This window comes from Anticarsia gemmatalis, chromosome 16 (genome assembly GCF_050436995.1).
Source record: "Anticarsia gemmatalis isolate Benzon Research Colony breed Stoneville strain chromosome 16, ilAntGemm2 primary, whole genome shotgun sequence".
NCBI lineage: Eukaryota > Metazoa > Arthropoda > Insecta > Lepidoptera > Erebidae > Anticarsia > Anticarsia gemmatalis.
The window spans coordinates 6,835,525-6,855,339 of NC_134760.1; the positions used below are offsets into that span (position 1 = coordinate 6,835,525).

The window sequence follows — 19,815 nt, forward strand, 5'->3', positions numbered from 1 at the left end:
TGGCGCTAAAACCATTATCTCTCTTTATTATCTCACCAAAGAGGTTTAACATGAACTAGATTGAGGTGGACATTAATTTGGATATTATCGTAAAGCATTTAAAGCGACTACAAAATCCGACAAGGAAAATAAGTACCTACCTATTATATTTCTACTAATAAATAAGTATTCAAATTGATAAAATATCTAAATTTATTTATATTTTAAAATAACCAACATTTTGCTGTGTCTTAAATTTGATTTTGGCTGACCTATTTTGGTACAGGTAGCAGTTGCCATAGTTTCAATACGGGAAACAGAAAAGCATGTCCTATGTCATGAATAAAAAGCTTGTACGTTGTACTCTCTGAAACAACTGAACCGACTCCAAAACACATTATATTGAAATAGCAATTAGCAGTAGGTAGGTATGTCGAATTTTCGTGATTTTTCAATGAAAGTTTAGTGTATTATATCTTAAGATTAACCAAGTGTAATCCGGGCCAGTCGCTAGATATAAAATAATTTTAGATAAATTATATTTTTTTTAGATTAACTTGGTGTAATCCGAGCAAGGCTAGGCGGGGAAATATAAAATAATTTTAAATACCTATTTCCCAGGTAGTGTTTGACATGAATACACTTTGATGGGTGGTTGAACATTGTAAACAGGAGCACAGTCTTGACCTCGGGGTCACCGATGCGTTACATATTATAATACCGACCTTGACAGTGTCGTATGCAAATACCGTCTTACATGTACGTTCATGTAAATGAGATAATATTCAAGGTGAATCTTTGCTTCTATTATGACAGTTGACGGAGCTTACAGCAGATTTATTACTAGTAAACTCAAACAATTTAAAGTACTTACTTTTTATAGTTACAAAACCAAATTAATGAAGATAATTAAATTACACACCTTCATCCTCACGCGCATTATCATTAGGAGCATATAATATACCTACCTAATTAAATTAGTTGATTTTGTAATTTATAAACATGGAATCTAAACTACTTCTTGTTTACGCAGAAAACCCAAAATTGATAATTTTATTGCTTCTAATGCCGCTTCTAATTCATAAAACCGGTCAAAATTAAACACCATTAAGTAAATTATAATCCCTTATCTCCAATTACTGTAAAATCCAAAATGCGTGCTAACAGTTCATTATAACATTAAAAACAAGCCTTATTTCCCTCGAGAAGTTAACCATAGTACTTGTAACAGTAATCAACACAAAACGGTTCTAGGAACAACGCCCTCGAAGCTATAGCTCCGAATAAAATATTAGCCACATAAACACAGCTACCTAACGGGTGCGCGTTTGACTATTTATGATACAGATAGCCCTTACTAACGCAGCCTAAGGGCAAATTCCCATTAGACAAACATTTTATGGCATAGAATCTGTCGGTTGACCGTGAGTTTCAAGACGATCAGTTGCTATGTGAAGATGAAAGAGTCAGATTCAAATAAGCTGTCTTTATTATTCCTATTATTATTCTAAATGCTAAAGTTTGTGAAGATGATTGTTACTCTTTCACGAAAAAACGACTTCACGGATTTGGATGAAATTGTGTACGTAGATAGTTTAGAATCTGGATTAACATATAGGATAATTTTTAACCCGGGAAATCTTTTCTTGTGGGCAAAGTCGTGGGTATAAACTAGTGTTATATATTACGGCATATAAATGAGATTATTATGTAGTGGGAAAACTCGAGTACGTACTGTGAGAAGTTAGAAACATTCACTGGTGTACTTAATAGTTATTTTACTGTTTATACAGTCTAGCAGGCAAATACAATTGAATCTCTCAGCTAATCGGTTAATTGTTTCCAACGTTTGAATACGACACATTAGTTTCAGAACATAACGCGGTTTATTGTTTTAAAATAACAAGATGTTAAAATTAATTACATGAATGGTTTGAACAATTGGAATACGACGATTTTATCTAAAACCTATTACAGTATTATTGCATAAATAACTTTAATAAAGGGGATCTTAAGGTTATACAAAAATCAAGTAGAGCGATTTCCTATAGGTACTCAGTATACTGAAGAAGCGAGCAAAATTTATCGATAGCGAACTTGCGATTGTCAAACTAAGTCGCTATCGATAAATTTTGCTCGCTGTAGGCGATAGTAGGAAGCAGTGTCTAGTCAAGTATTTTATTCATTGGTATAATTTCAATTTCTTCCCAACAAACTCTTTGCTAAGTGCGCAGGTCTAAGCAGGTGCAATAAACCACTAAAGTAGCGTTGGATCCTGATGTCTTAAGCTAGTACTCTCAGGAGACGAGCTTAAGAAGCCGCACTGTTTCACCATAAAAGTCAACATGCCGTGTGCTAAGTGAAAAATGGGTCACGATACAAGGCTGTAATGGAAGGAATGGATGTCTACCTACTTAATAGCGTTGGGTAAAATCTTGTGAAGAACAACAGGCAACTAGGTATTTTTATTTCAAAGAGTAAGTTTCACTATCGTCTACTGACATCCGGATAGGTATAGAAAAATGTTGTATGATATTCGGTTCAGACAGCGCCTCTAGCGGGCGTCGCAGAAACTATTTTGGCAGTACATATTTTAAATGTCAATTGGCAGGTTCCCATTGTGCTACTGAAAAGCCCAGATTGTCGTTTATTCTCATTGTTAAATTACATCTAGACAACATTTTTGGTTGCACGTAATAAATCAAATCCACTGAGCATAACAAACAAAATCTGTACAAAAAACTATCTCTTGATCTAAGAACGCAACTCCAATTCTCATGCTAAACAATCGATGACGTCAGTTCAGAGGTAAGTATCAAAATATGAATGACATCACAATGTAAAGGTGGACACATGTTCAAGTTCATATCCAGACAGATTCAGTTACTAGATCGATGTCGGTCACACGCGCGTACGCATGACCGTCACACGATACAGCTTTTAATCTACCGAGTTACCGACGTGTTGGGCGATCGATCGACTGATTGATCCATCTACTAACTTGGGTACTCTTCCTGGTACATTTAGAATGGATGCTAAAGAGATTAGTATCAGAAAATTTTTCGTCTCTTTGATGAAACTGTAAAAAAACTGTGAAATAGTTTTACAATCAGCAATCTAATGTTGACATGACCTTAAATTTTGTGTTGATGAGTCAGTCTTTCATAATTCAGTCCTTGTATTAAAGATACCTAAGTATGACCTCGTGTATCACGGAATTTAAGATTTTATCTCAACAACTCTGTTTGGCGTCGTCAATCAAGCCGTAACGTGAAAACGTGCCTTACGTGTGAACATAATAAATTACAACGATGTCCCTCTGCCAATACAAAGCATAATTGATTACTGGTAATCGATTTGAATAGGAAATGAATTGAGATAAATTAGCTTGCGAGTGCTGCGTGTGGTATCAAACGATTAGCAATTTAGGTCCAACGAGAATCAATTACTCGCGGTTTTTGTCGTTTTATGTTATGGTCGTCGAGCTATCAGATACAGGACTGCAATTAATAGAACTGGTGAGGGTCTCCTTGATTAGAAGCACTGAGAAATTATCATGTTTATCTATAACATTTTATCAAGCGGCTTGATTGCGATGCTTTATAAAATATAACTCGGTTCCAGAAATATTGTGTTCATAATCTTTAAATGTGTTTATTTTCCTCCAGATGTGCGACCTCTTTAATATCCCATGCGTAAAATCCTCAAGCCGGTTAGCTGTCGAATATCGTATAGTCATTAACTACGACGACGGTCAAAGGATAATAGCTTTACGAATAGTGTATTTGAAATTATCATTTTCATTACTAAGTACACACTCCTTTGCGGAACTAAGATCAAAAGTGCAGGTAAAAAAAACGTCTATCTATCTCCACACTGTACAATGACAACACTTGTGCGACACAAAAGCCTTTTAAAAAGTGTCTGGCGAACGAAAGTGTGAATCTAAACAAAGAGGTTTCCTGCACGGCCCCGGGAAATGGGGGATTTTAGGGGGACGTCTACGCCTATATGACATAATTATGGAGATGTAAATATGTACTTGTATGATGATATGCCCCTACGTTTTTTGTAGCTATAGATGATAGGGTGACGGAGGCCGGTCCGATAATGAGATTCTGATTCTGCTGATTTTTGCTTCGCGAATGTGTATAAAAAGTTGTGATTCATGATTAGGGAAATGCTTATTTGCAAATCAATGTAAAAATACACTTAGTTAATCATCATAATCTTTAAGGAGAGAGGTAAACGCCTAGGTGACATTAATTAACATTAAATCAATAAATTCTCATACTTAGAAATTTTAACACTTTCATAAACAAGCTGTTTTTATTTTTAAATTTAAAAAGTGCTACTTCATGTTTGTAGTCATTTTAACAAGGCCACACAAGCAGATATACAATTAAAATGATCAGCAATCGATATCGGTTTTTTCGACAAGTTCTTTCATCTTTTGATGTCTTCCGAAGTAATAAACCGTTTGATATTCGACTCAATGAGAAACTTGGGCTATTTTAGTCGATGACAAGTGATGACGTTCAAATCTTTAGAGATCTCGAGACGTCTATTGTCAAAAAATGCTGCTTCACATTATACAATAAACGAAATGGATTTTATTACGCAATGTGAAATTCTTGTTGTGAATACATAGAAAGTTGTTAGTTTTTATTTTACTTTTATTAGCTTACTCGCAAAAAGTTAAATATTATGAAACTAATTCTCGTTGTAAAAATACTAAAGGGGCAATTTCATTCCACTATTCAAAAAATATTAAATGAAAAATTGGTTCACACGTCTACTGATTCCTATAACAACTCTAGTTTTAAAAAGAATTTAGAATTCCATCCAAGCATTCGATATTCGATAATTCCGAATGAAAACGTGCTCACAGTAGCCATATTAACAATGAGTTATTCTTGTGTCAATTACACTGAAACCTATCATGGTGCTCACAAAATATTCTTTCGATCGAACCCACTCGCACTCTGCAGACTTCACTCCAACAAATAATCATATTTATTTACTGAACGTCGCACAGCGCGGATGGACTTAACAAACAGATTTAATAAATAAAAGAAACTGCATTAGTCGATTCTTATAGACTAGTGGCAAAGTAGTCCTAGCCGTCCACCGTCCTTTGCTATGATTTAGTTGTAATATGCAGTAAATAGTTATCTTAATAATAGACAACTACTGAGACTTTTAAGTTTTAACTACTAAATAGCCATCCATGTTAAGAATGTCCGCGTCTAAGATTGTTTCGCACACTGATCGGTCTTTAAGCTTTGTGCCTCATTTTCTCCATACACATATTGTATGTGTTAAGGAACTTATATAGATGCTAGTACAATATACGTACAAATTTCCTTCTACCGTTGAATAAACTACCTAATTTTCTAAGTACTTCTCTAATACTTTATTATCTTTTAAGGCTTATTGACTTTATATAAATTAGATCAATTTTACTTAGTCTAGACGATTTATAAATAGACCCAAGAATTTTCCAACATTATCTACGAACGAGTACATTGAAGCAGGCGCACTATTTACCTTACTCGTACTAAAATGGCTAAGTAAATACGTAGTTTACCTATAAATAAACTTCATAACTGGGTCTAATACAGCTTCCTTGTCGGATACAAACTTCGCACCGCAGTCTAAGTTTTGTCTGCGTTATACTTAACTGTAGTTACAGCTTGACATTTATCAATAACATGCATTTTGACGTGTTTTTGCTTGAATATGTTGATTGGGTATTCTGCTATAGTTTTAAGCCCGGCTACTAATTGGCTTTACGTTTGTTTCCTGCTGGACTTTTTAACTTTTATATTATTTATAAAGAGAGATAAAAATGCATTTTTGATAACATTTATTTATTTATGTTGCTAAGTTGCTATATCGCCATTCGGAAATAAGCCAAACTTTATTTAGATTCCTAGTTTTAATGCCATATTTTTTCCGTTTCTAAGAGTTACTTTTAATTTCTGTATTTACCTGTTAATGTCTCTAGTATACATACCAAAAGTAGTCAGCAGCCACTGATTAAACAAAGTTATATTTCTTACAATAAAATATTAGCTTGTCAAATCACAACTAACTATTGGCAGGAAATAAATAACTAGGCACTGAACAAACAAAACCGCATTCATATTTGAAATGAATTCAACAAAAGCAGGAATACCCGTTGTACCGCAACGAGCCGATAAAGTGCGATAACAATTTATCGAGGGTTTGCGCAATAAATCGCGAGTATGAGAGGGTTAGCTTATTGAAACATTACCGGTCAGACGATACGCGCGCTGTTACCGGTTCACTTTGAATATAGCCGCAGTGGATTATAGTCACAATTAGCTCTATGAGCACTATTAATTGTTAGGGTTGAGTCCAATATTAGTGTAAATATCATTAAATTTGGTTCTTATAGGCAATCGAAAAATCAACTTATCATGGGCAATAAATGTGACATGTCAGTGTTTTTTAAATGCAATCGAAAAATCATCTCATCAATAAAAAATTAACTCATTATCAAATAAATGTTTTGCGTCATAGACAGTTTGTTTTCCTGAAACTGTGCAGCCAATGCAGCAACCAGATAAAAATTATTCCAATAATTGATGACTAATATTATCGTTGAAATAGTTTTGTTTGTTCTAACTTTATTTACACTTTTCTTTGTACCTATACATTGAGGGAAACCGGAATGATACATTTTCTTTCGTAATCTCTTTTCAAATCTAAATAAAGTACTCTGTGACCTGTATTTCAAAGCAACAAAATAGTATTATATTTTATTTCCTTTATCGAATAAAATAAACCAAGCCACTAGAAGCGTACAAACCAAAGGACGCGTGTGATCTAAAAGGTTTAAAAGCAAGAGTGGCTTCAAACAAAGAGAGTTGGTACAAAATATACACAGCGGATTTACTAGCGAATGTTTCGCCTTTAAAGCTTTGATCCCTGGTGCAAGCCTTGCCCGGGTTACCTACAATGCCACTGACCCATAATTTAAATACATTTCAGTAGCTTTGAGGAAAATACGTCACTGACAACTGAATAATTTTGGTATAATTTCAGTATTTTGTACTCTATGACAAAATCAGGGTTTATTATGCTTCTCTTTGTTTCCGTTTATGAGGTATTCCAGGATCAAATTATGGCCTCGGTATATGTACGTAACATTTATGTACCAAAAACAAAATTCTAGCGTAAAATAAATACTCACATTAGTCGCTTCGGATCCTTCACTGACACAACAAACAAACTCAATCAAGGCAAATATAATATACTAATAACTATTAATATATTCGTATTAAATTAACACTAAAATATCACGTGTTCCAGTCACATGTACGCTCCTAAACGTACAAAAGGTAATTTAAATAGCAATATTTTCCTGCGACGGGTAAAACCACTTTGTGGGGATAAATTTACATGGCGCAGGGATTAGTGGTAATTAAATTTGACCTGAATTTCCTTTGCTTTATTTGCGTAATATTATCGTTGTAATATTATCCACCAATCACAGTTTATCCCTGCTTTTTGTAAACATTCCACAAGAGTACAGGACACCTGAACTCGACAACCATTGGCTGTTTATAAATATACATTTTATGTGACTTCATCTGTCACTCTCATAGTACCTATACATATAATATTATTATGCAACTGTGTAGATAACGTATAGCAATTTGTACACAACTTCAATTCTACTAATTTAAAACATAGCACAGAATTTAAAATTCTAGTTTTCAACTAGGGTTTCTGTTTGAAGTTACTTTACTGAGCAATAACAGCTTAATCTGACTAACAGGAATATATTCTTTTTGTGATTAACTTATAGTCCCTTCGCTTAGCATTAATAAAATTTGAGCCCTTAACACAAGTTAAAAATAGCAAAGTCTTTTGAAAAATCCAAACATTTCTATAAAATAATGTCTGTTTCCGACAAACGAGAATGTTTTCAAATCGGCCTCTCAAAGTTCACTAACAAGAGAAACGTTTCGTGACCGGATCATAACATAAGTTACCAGCAGTTGTCATGGAGAAATTTAGTGTAATAGCTCCGTATCCTGTACTACACCAGCGTCTACAGGAACAAAGAACCTAGGATTGGTCCCTTGTTTGAGGAAATTTACTATCAGATTGAAAGAAACACGGTGTTATTATGGACCACTTTCATTGCAGATTTGTCGGGAACGAACGATGTTTGCAATAGTGCCTTGTTTGGTGATGCTCGTTTACAATTATTGCTGAATGATAACAACAGGAAAAGTTTTAGGAAACATTTTTTTTTATATATACTGTACAAATATTTCTCGTATGCAATTATCTATCCGATTTATATTCAATAAATAAATATCTTCACTACCTTAGAAAAGGTAACTAATGGCATTATGAAGATTTTTTTTTTCCTAAACTGTGTACAAAAGCTCAAGTTTAAGATTACAAAATTTAACCACATTATACACAAAAGCAATTATTTTAAATTATGGTGTAATAAATTGTTTAATTAATTTACGGACTAAGTTGTAGGTAAGTACTTTAAGAGGAGGTAAAGAGCTGTCCCGAATTCAGCTCTACAGAATTCATTTTATGGTGTTTATAATAACGTCGTAACGTGCCGAAGTTATGGAAAACTACTATTCACAGAATAAAATAGCCATTTGAACGAGAATAACATTCAGTTTACATAAGATCTTGTGTTTTCAAACAAGTAATATGACGGCTATTGACATACTTACAAAGCAGGAAAAGTATTTTCATATTACCGTCAACCGCTACACTTAGTAATAAAATAATTAAATAATAATACCTTTGTAATTAACAAAGCATTTTAATTGAGTAAGTGAAGTTCGTTAAAGCCTATTGTGCCTATGTTTTCGATGAATTATGACTAGTTTACAATGAGGACGAAAAGTTCATAAGTACTAAGCTATACCTACCTAAGTTTCGTATAATTCTGTTGGTACATTATTATGCGTTTGAAGTTACAACGTCCGTATTGGATAAATTGTTGACCACTTTAGACCGCTTAACACTTTTGCAGCTTCTACCAAATAATAGCACAATAAGCATTAATGTATCTATAATGAAACACTTATGACTTTGATTTATAAGCAAGATTGAAATATATCAACAATTTCTCGCATTCTTCTCTGGATTGGGAACAAAGCAGAGAAACTTATAAACAACCAGTTATTAAAACCATGACTTATTACTAATGCTGCATCATTAACAACATAAACTAGTATTAATACTCAGATCTCTATTATTCGCTCTAAATACTTCGGATATTAAACGATAATTACGCACTAGTGAAAAAACCGTAGTAAAACGACGCTCGCGTTAGAAAAACATATTAAAATTGATCTTAATAATAGGCACGAGAGCACACAAAACATTTGTTAGTACGAAAGCTATAATCATAGTATTCCTAACACCATAGCATTAGGTGTATAATCGGGTATTATCGGGTATAATCGGCTATAATCGGGTACGCGTATGCAGGTGCGCCAATGCCGTTACCCGATGGCATTTTGATGTGCGCACGCGTCGGTAACACATTGCAAATTGACGGTTTACGTCTTTCTATGCGGTTTGAAATGGGAACGACTGTTTGTTTGGGATAAGCTATGAAACTATTACAATGTTTTGCGGTTTTGATGTTTGATAGATAAGTGTTTGGAAAGATATAATCATCAATCAATTTGTACCGCAGAATATTGAATAATATTTAATGGTGGTTTTTGTAGTATGATTTATAAAAAGTTTTGTAAAGTTTACTTATTTATTTCTGTGTTATGGTTATTTAACTGCAAACCAATGAATGGTCTAAAAATATGTGTAGATATTTATCGGTATTTAAAATCTTCAATATAAGAAGTCAACACTATTCTTTAAGTGACAGTAAATGCAATTTCTTTCCAAAAATTGATTAGTGGATGGCAATAAAAGTTAAAATTATAGGGGTACAATTAAAAATACACCTGTCTAAAAGGTCAAATTAGAAAACATACAATTATCAAGTGTGTTAAGTTAACGAGAGAATTATAAAGCACTTAAATGTACTTGATCATTTTCATATGTAATGACTGAATGTCAGAATCACCAATCATAATATCAAGACTGTTTATTGAGTTTTTTTTTATCGTCACTTCGTATTATCGATACAAGCCATCGTAATCGTTGAAAAATTACAATATTTATTTCTATTATGTAGGTTTCGTGAAGTGAAATAGATAATATAGTTTATACGAACTTTTGGTTGAACTTTTAGTAACTAATGGCCTTCGTCGGAATATTATATTTTAGCAGTAAAGCGTAACCAAAAATCAGACAGTTGCTCTTCATTATAATATTAGACTGAAGTGTTGATTAGCCGCAGTATGAAACTTATCCATACACAAAATATTTTAGTTACATCAAACTGTTAAATCAAAATTCGATTCAGCCCAATTCAGAACAAAGCAAAACAAAGCCCAAAACAGCACGATCAAGAATCAATACTGCAACTAGACTAGAAGGTGTCATAAATCAACTCTTACGAGAGCAACAATTAAAGAATTTACTTACATAGATCTCACATCGTTAGACTAAAATGCTAAATACACTGGCCTCTATAGAAAGACCTTACGAACCTTATTTAGTATTTACAAGCAATTAGTATTGACTTTTATTTATTATCTTAATAGAACAAGCATACTTTGAAGAAGAGATGTGAGTTTCTTTGACGAGGATAGCAAGAGCAAGATATATTATGTCAGCCCGTCACCACGGTCGATATAATTCTATCGAAACGTCGGGTGATCAAATGAGGTACCCTAACCTTAAGATTTCAATCGCGTTTAAGACCCGTTTCATTAAAATATTTAGAGCAAGATAGCCGGGTGGCCTAAGCATTCACCTGCGATGCAAGAGGTCGAGTTTTAATAAGTTTTTGAAGATATGCTAAGTCTCCAACCCCCACTTGGTCAGTGTGGTGGACTCAATAAATTGTAAAGTGTCAGAAATGAGTGAGTAATATCATGTTTAGTTTTATCAATTAGCTTTTGACGTCAAAACCTCAATATTATTTATTTAATTTGCAATACAACTAATTAACGGGATTCAAGTATTACATCATTTGTTTCTAGTGAGTCACTAGAAACAAATGTTGTGATTAGGGTCGGCTCTTCATAAACAAAGAGGTGAGACGGTATTTAAATGACTGCAATATTCTGCAGATTTCATACAACCTCATGTCACTATAAATTATCTTTAATTCAAGCTAGGTACTTAAAACTACCTGCAGGGAACTTTTAAATATGATAATGGATTATAAAAGTGCCTTATTAGTTTAACTCATCAGATAAATCAATAAAACAAAATCTGTAAAACGATGCCTTCTTAGATGGAATAAAATGCAGGTCATGTCGTCAAAATGTCAAACTTCATTCCTTTGACGTTGATTACGTCCAGAGAAGACAATAGCATTGCCTTATTTGGGAGCTTTTGAAACAGACTTTCATGATAGCTAGTTAATATCTAAATGTAATATATCTAGAAAATTATCACCGATTCGCGTCACCCAGCTTTCTGCTTCGCCAATTGCGAACGCAGGCCTATAATCCGCTAAGTTAAAATATATTGTCAGTACAAGAAACCACCATCCATCATGATGAAGTATCGCAATATAACGGGAGCCTGCACTTGTTCTACAACATTAGTGTCATTGTAGCCCGTTTCATAATGATTAGGAATTTATTGTACGTCATAATTCACAGTCACTGAACTAATATTTATGTTTCAAAGTAGTTCGACGTGTTTTGTTAGGGAATGTTCTTGAAAACTTACTATAGATTTCAGATTTAGATTCGTGTGATGAATTGTTCCGGTTGCTACAATGTTTCTTCTGTTGAGCTTGATTGTATCTTGCTTGTTCATGGAATGCTTTGTAAAACATCCTTTTTTATAAATGTAATAATGGATCATGGAACGAAGGTATTTCGAACATGATTTCTAGTTTAGCGAAAAAGCTAAGCTTTTGATGGTTTCTAAACACTTTTAAAGTGATTTGAAATAGTCAAAAGTAGTATTTGTTTGAGGTTATGTTTCAAATAATTTATTTTAATATTAATTATGAATGTATAGGTACTTCCGGCCTTTGCTGTTTGTTAGGAGAATTTGTTTATTAAAGACCTTCACTTATTAATAAGCTGAAATCTGATGGTTAACAAAAAATACAAAATTGTTAATCCCAATCCACATGATAAAAGTGCCACCACCATTAATGAAAAATAAATATTGCGAGGCGATTGATGATGTTTATTCGAATGAGAAATATTTTATTAAAGCTAAAGGTTATTGAAAATTGTAATTTATTGTCAATAGACAAATATATTTTACAGACAATTAAGATTCTGTTGCCAATTTGCTGCAAAATTGAAATTTTGACCTATTAAGGACAGCTTTTTAACATTGATTAACAATTTAGTTTAGTAAAAGTAAAACAAAACGGTATGTTTTGGAAACTGACTGTTTTTCTTTACAAGACTTCTAAATATTTTGTGTTTTAAAATATTGTTATTTATTGTGTCCGAGGACACTGATTCACGGCACAACTCAAATGAGTTTATGTTTGTTGTTAATGAATATGAACATTTTTCTAAAACAAATAAATAACACTATGGAAAAACATTGCTATTGTGTTTTAAACGGTTTTGATAACATTGCCGTTTCATTAAGAAAAATAAATATAAATACGTACATTAACTTCTTCATGTATCTTCGTCTCGCCGATAGCAACGTGTAAGTCTCTTTATGCCCGCCCGTGGGCAAATACTTCACCACTTTCGACTTCATTCGTTCCCACTAACACTTCAAATCTTACTTATTTTACAAAGTCAAAAGTGTTTTTGTCACTTTTCACAATTTAGTCACAGCCGCTGGGTAACTGCGCCTAAAATTAAAGAAAAAAGAAGGAATTTATTTACAGGGAAGCGTGTTCACGAAGCTTCACCAAGCAACTAACAGGGAAACTAAGTCAATACGATTTAATTAGTAAAATAATGAATCATGCTGTTAGTAGTAAACATGCCAAGCAACGAACAAGCGTTAAGGAAATAATGACTTCACACCACAATTATATTATTAGTATTAAAATGCTTTATCCATCACAATAGCTTGAAACTGAACAAACAAAAATATAGATATATTTTACACTTAGTGCCTATTCAAAGCTTATTTTTCCAGAGTTCTGTATTTATCAGTAATATAAACAATAGATTTTATAACATATAGTCTTCCTTTTAAAACCACTTATAAATCGGTATTCATCTATTCAATACAATTGTTACTGAATATAGCTAAGTAGTGCGTCATATACCTACATTAGGGTATGCTATATTTCCCTAGGTTTACTGAAAGAATCGGGTTATTCACCAACTCGAAACACGAAATTGGACACACAGAATCCATCCATCGGCTAACCAACATAGATGTCCAACAACAGTAAAATAAAACCAGAAATAAACCTCTTATACTTTGTAATACGACTTAGTAACAAATACTTAGTTGCAACATTTACATCAATATTATTATCAAAGAATTCCCACGGAGTTTTATAAATATCAGAACGTACACATATTATATAACAACTTTCGTACTTTAAAAACACATATCGAAGAATAACGGCCGGATATAACACTCATAGGTGCTATTACGTTTTTTTATGTTTAAAAGTACCAAGTACTCGACATTTTCAGTAAGGAGAAATCGCAAATCAAATGAACAGATAACAATTTTGCTTTCCTTCATCGTCGCAAACTCATAACGGATATAATACAGACTGCAACTTCCTTTAAGGTATGGGTACTTAAGAAATGGTAATGAACGATATGAGTCAATTTAATAATGACTTTTGTAGCTTTGGGAAATTCACTTTCTTGGTGAAGGCAACAGCTTCGGTGAGAAATAAGTATATAAAATATTTTTATGCCGAAAGAATATACCATCACCTCGGAAGATAACTAAATGTAGTGTCTCTGTTGTTTTAATAAAGCGCAGTTAGACTTTTTGAAAGAAAATAGGACTTTAAAGAAGTATATCAGACGAAGAGATGCAACTAGAAGAATGTTATCAAATAAGATTTGGCATTCCAGGGCAATGCTTATTTTATCCTGCGTTTTACGCGTGAATGAGAGATCAGAACAATGCCATACGATTAGAAAGAGAGGAGTTGATCTATCTACAATAGTTAATATAAAAATATTAATGAACGGTACAATATAATTAAACAAAGCATTCTCCAACGGTATTAATGTTAATCTTGATTCGACCTTGTATTTAGGTTTTTATACAAAGGTTTCTTTATCGCTGTTAAGTTTTTGTTCACTGCTTTCTATTGATGCTGAAAAACCCGTTATGTGCTAAGTTTTATATTGTAACTATTGTTATTTTTTAATCAGCACTTCATATTAAATTATATTAAAATAGTAACAGCGTGACCACTGTCTAGCAGCAATATTATTATCGTAAAGGTAGAAGAAACAACTGCTTTAGAAATAAAATTTCCGAATCAATTCTATCTTACAAAATTATTTTTATCAAGAAAAATACATGCGTTATGTAGAAAAAGAACATTAACGTAACATCTCAAGAAAAAGTGCGTAACTGCGTAATTATAAATTCGTATAATTTTCCGGAACCAAAGTATGTGAACTGTAAACACTTAATGAGTCTAATAAATGGCGGGTATCAAACGACTCGTAACGTTTAGATTTGATAAATATTATAAAACATGATATGAACAGATTATCTCATTCAAACAACGGAAGCCTGTGGGCGCTCATTATCTAACTGATATGAATGAACGCTTTAACGTCCGTGAACATAAATAAACCTTACAACCGGGTCTAATTATTAAATTAGCTTTGTAATCAATATTATACGTATAATACAATTTGTGACACTATTTTACAGCTGCTTTGTTTAAAGTAATAAGGTTAGAAACGTTAATTTCTTAAAGATTACAAATCATTTCTAACAAGGAATTAACACTACAATTTCATACATTTAATCTGAAAACTTAAACATACGCACGATATTAATCAACTTTTTATGAATAAGTTAAAAAGAGCGTAGTCTAAAACCATAACTTTTACTTTTGCCTTACTCGTTAAGGATTCATAAATCTTACTTTTTGCATTTAAAAATAATCCAACATGTTCTCAAAACAGCAATAAACTCATTGTTCAAATTAACTAGAGCCATTATGAATCGAGATGATATAGTTAGAATAGAAAACGACCGGCAAAGTGTAACAAGCAGAGAAAATATGAATAATGTTACCATAGATATGAATGAGATCAAGACAAAGACGCTGAATACATTTCTATGAGAATAAGGCGTGTCCATAAAACATCCGTTAAAACATATACAGAAAGAAAACAATATAAAAGGTAAATTAAAACCGTGAGAGAAACCTAGTTGAAAAATGATACAATTTCTTCAAAAATATTTAAAACGATTTGACATTTGAATGGAATTGAACATTTGTATACAAGCCGTGTGTTGTACGTACTTATATATCACTGTCATACCACTGTATACCTCGAGGCTGGCAAACCTTGTAAGCGTAAAAAGAATGCGTCTAGGTACATAATTAAAACAGACATTGATTGACAAGCCCCCCAATTATCCTTTTATGATAAAGACATTAGAGGTAATGCAATCCAATCAACTGAACCTATAATCACATCATGAATAGATACGAACTATTTTGCAACATTTAATGCACATTTCGCTAGCGGCTGTTGAAACGATTATCTTAACAAGTCAATCGAACAGTAACAGAAGCTATTGTTGAGCTTTCGTTAACACCTACTCACATCACACTACTAGACGTACACGAGTGATTAATGATTGATCAAACGCTGACCAAATATACATTTTTGATTGAGATACTAATTTTTGAGTGGGCTAAACAATTAAAGGCGAGGTCATCGATTGCATTGTTGATCATAACAAAGGTTCTATCGTAACTTGGAATTTTATCTCTCAAATTAATAATCTTGATGATGTTATTTGTGTCGAATTAGAATCAGCTCAACGTTTTCCTGTTGATGATAGAAAGACTAAAAACGAAGACGTAACTGTAAAATCAAATTATATTTGAAAGGAAGTATTTGATGTTTTAGTGTATAATAAGGAAGTGTTCGGCATTATAAACTCATTAAGCAGGCTTTTGAATGACCACATCAAGTTCAGTGGAACAATCGAAACGTGGGCAGGCGATTTGCAAGCCGGCATAGTTTAACTATACAACAAAACGTTAAAAGTACAAGGTTGCTGATCAATTACAACTTCTTACGACACTTTGAATGGGCTCTCGCATTTTCTATAGACATTAAAAAGTAAAAAGCCTAACACATTTATCTATAGAACAAAATAAAACATTGAATGCAACTCAATGTTAATGAAATTACATAACATCTTAGATTCATTTAAATATGAGTCATTGCGCATTTTAAATCGGATTATTAGTTTTAGAAGCATTTAAAAGCATTCTCATTAGAATACGTTGCATATTTAATAAGCGCATTTTGTGCACCCGTTCGCTCCCTGGAACTTTAAACACAACAAACCTCGCTCATGCAAATTTTACTCAAACGTTTGCTAAGTGCATCTAGGGACTACTTTTACGTACTGTTTGCTTTTACCTTTTCACTATTTTCGCTTTTTTAGTTCACTGTACTTTTTGCAAATCAATTGGGTCATTATGTTGATTTCAATTTTTGATATTGATTTGTAATTGTGTTAAACAAATGAATGCTTTATCCGCTACAGGACAGGCAATCAATTTATTAAAGTTAATAAAGCAATGCTTAGAATAACAATGAAATATGAATTCCCTAGATTATTTATTTGCATTTATCAAAGACTTATTCTATACAATTACCGTTGGAAACATATATTTATAATTATATTCTGTCTCTCTCTTCAATTATTCAGTAAATGACGCCTGCGCAGCTCTCCGCGGTAATCGGCCCTGTAACTATAACTCAGCCAGTTGTTCTAGTCTGACACACTTGTACGCCTCCAGGATTAGGTCATTAGAAAGCCCACGCCAAGGGTTGTATAAAACAGCAATTCTACTTTATGAGTTTTACGATCCGATCGGATATAATTGGTCAAATATCATAAATCCTCAGCAATAGATACACTAACAGTCCAAGACGGCAATAACGAGCACTGCGCGGATTCTTATTCTATTATCGAACAGAGATTAATCTATGACAAATTGTTTTGAAGTGGAAAATAAACGCAATAGTTTGTTTGAAACTACTTAAGTTCAATGAAGTAACAAATTATGGTAATCGACATGAAGAATTACGTTGTAGGAACACAACCGATTGCAAACGGTGCTGTAAAGTGCATCATAATTCACACAAGTCGGCGAAAGTAACGATTTAGAGCCACATACACTATTTGCATTTCATTTGTACTTTCATTTCGTACTTTCTTAATAACTGTGCTGTAAATATGATCTTCATTATAATCAGAGCAATTTTGAATAATTACTTGGCTATATAAGACACTATGATTACTGGCATTCACGAAATGATTAAAATGCTAATTTTAAATCATCTTTATTCGTTTTTACTTCTACGTCATTGCCGATATACTTTTATGGATTCAGAAATTTCACATTCCATAAGAATATTTGAAAATCATCTTATTTAAACAATTACAATACAACATTAGAGACTATTTAAGTGAAGGAATAAATCTGTCCCCTTCAAAGTAACGCCCAGGGGTTCGGCTCATAGAAATTTATATTCAAAACGCTATCCATTATAATTTTCAATGTACCATTCAGTATTGATTACGATAAAAGAGGTGAGCTTACACCTTGTTGAAATTTATTGACAGAATAAATTGAATAATTTAATGCGTTATGAGTTGTTTGACGTTTTATCTCGTAAAATACAATTTGGTATGGTATAATATAAAACATTATAAATATTTATAAAGCCTATGCGGCTGCGGTTTATTCATGCGGGTCCCGGAGGTACCGAGACCGATAACGATGGAATGGATAAAAATGTGAACACATATCATGTTAGGTCAGAAATAAACCATAGAAACTTGTTAGAGCGCTAACACAATCTTCAACGTTCAGACAGCTACAAGATAATTCTGAATCAGCAGATATTTCAAAACGTACGTAGGATAACTACAATTGTTATAAATTGTTTGTCAAACGTGTCAGTTCATGGTTTTATTGACTAATTTATTATCCAAGTGGAATATATACAGGCACAAGGCTAACGGCTCCTACGCGAAGCGACCATCGTAAATCTAGGACTAGTCTAGACAGTACTCAAGTACCCAGATAACCGTATTAAGTGCCAAAAACGGCCCGTGGGTGCGACGGCCAAGACACTAATCGCCAATTGTGAAATTATGACAAAAATGATCTCATGCGCAAGGTGAAAAGGTCCAAAAAAGAAAATGCTTAGAAAGGTACGGATCTCTATAAAATGGGAATAGTGAAAGTGTATATTTAACTAAGTGATCAATTTCTATGGAAAGCTTTCATACTATTAAGCAATTATATTATCACTATGTGGTGTGACCGATATGGTAAACATGAGTTGCGACGTCGACCTTGTAAACAATATAAACGCTGGAACACATCAAACCGATTATGTTTGGAGAGTGACGATAGACACACTTGTTTTCTTTTTCTGTCTACTGTTTTATGTAACGAGTTTCGTGCAATACTGTTCACGCTGGTGTCAAAATATCGCTTTTTAATCTGTGTTATCTTTGACAGCTGTCAGGAGCCGAAACCATGATCGTCCTTGAGATGAATCACCAGATTGCGAACTTACCTGATCGTTTTAACATTGCGCAAGATTCCAGTCGAATGCATCTGAAGCAACCAGCACAAATCAAAATCAAATGTAATTGGACAAGACAACGAAACCAAATCAGTGTCACGTTTACGATCGCTCCGAGCTGGTTCACTTGAAACAGGTAATATAGAGGTTCCACTGTTATCGTTAAATTTACTCCGTTAAGTGCCCACTGCCCAGACATCGTGAGTTACAAAACTATCTGAAGAAAGGCGCGGTTTACGCTATAATTTTATAATCAGTCATAGCACCGTTTGCCTAGATTTAGTCTAAATGCCCAAACAACAATTTCTTAGCAACTTATTGCGAATTGAACAATCAGATAGAGCTGCGATGATGTCCATCCGGTTAGTGTAACGCTTCTCCAGTAATTATAGCTAGAACGCATCATTATAGGTTTAATTAAGCATAAACGAATGATATGTTGTTATCCGTTTCCCAGAGCGATCAGATCTTTCTGAAACCAGTTCAATAGAACTAGTTGTTCATGTTACCAATTAGCGTCAATCAGTTCTAATATATGTTTATCAGGTGAGAATTTAATGTGATTTGTAAGCACACACGGCGGAATTATAAATTAGTACATATTCTGTTTGAAACCGTTTCGTCGTAAATATATCAAGTAATAATCAGTGTTAAATTAGTGCTGTAGGAAAGGTTACAAGGCACTGTGATAGCGGTGCCGTGTAGTCTAAGCGAAGCGACAGACGGAACATGACACCAGTGCCAAATAATTAATGAAACCTTCATCAGGAATTCGCGCACTGAAAGCTTCATTGACAATTAACAATAAGCATATTAAAGGAACTATTAAGTTACAAAACTAACTGGATCAAGACATTACGACACAAAATGTCAAATGAACGAAAAATAAAACATAGCAGTGTATTGTCTTCAAAGACAGAAAGCATCTAACGAGCTTATATGTCCAACATAC

General features: G+C 33.3%; 1 protein-coding gene across 4 annotated transcripts in view; it reads right to left on the reverse strand.

Moving 5' to 3' along the window:
• RapGAP1 (Rap GTPase activating protein 1) overlaps positions 1-19,815 on the reverse strand; it is a 276,369-nt gene that overhangs the window by 101,981 nt on the left and 154,573 nt on the right. For 2 of the 4 annotated variants that reach the window (XM_076124616.1, XM_076124623.1), the window contains exon 2: positions 12,725-12,916. The exons of the other annotated variants lie outside the window; for them this stretch is intronic. In XM_076124616.1, the coding sequence (XP_075980731.1) occupies positions 12,725-12,819 (95 nt within the window). In that variant the 5' untranslated portion in view covers positions 12,820-12,916. The remainder of the gene's footprint in view (positions 1-12,724; positions 12,917-19,815) is intronic. 4 annotated transcript variants of the gene reach the window in all.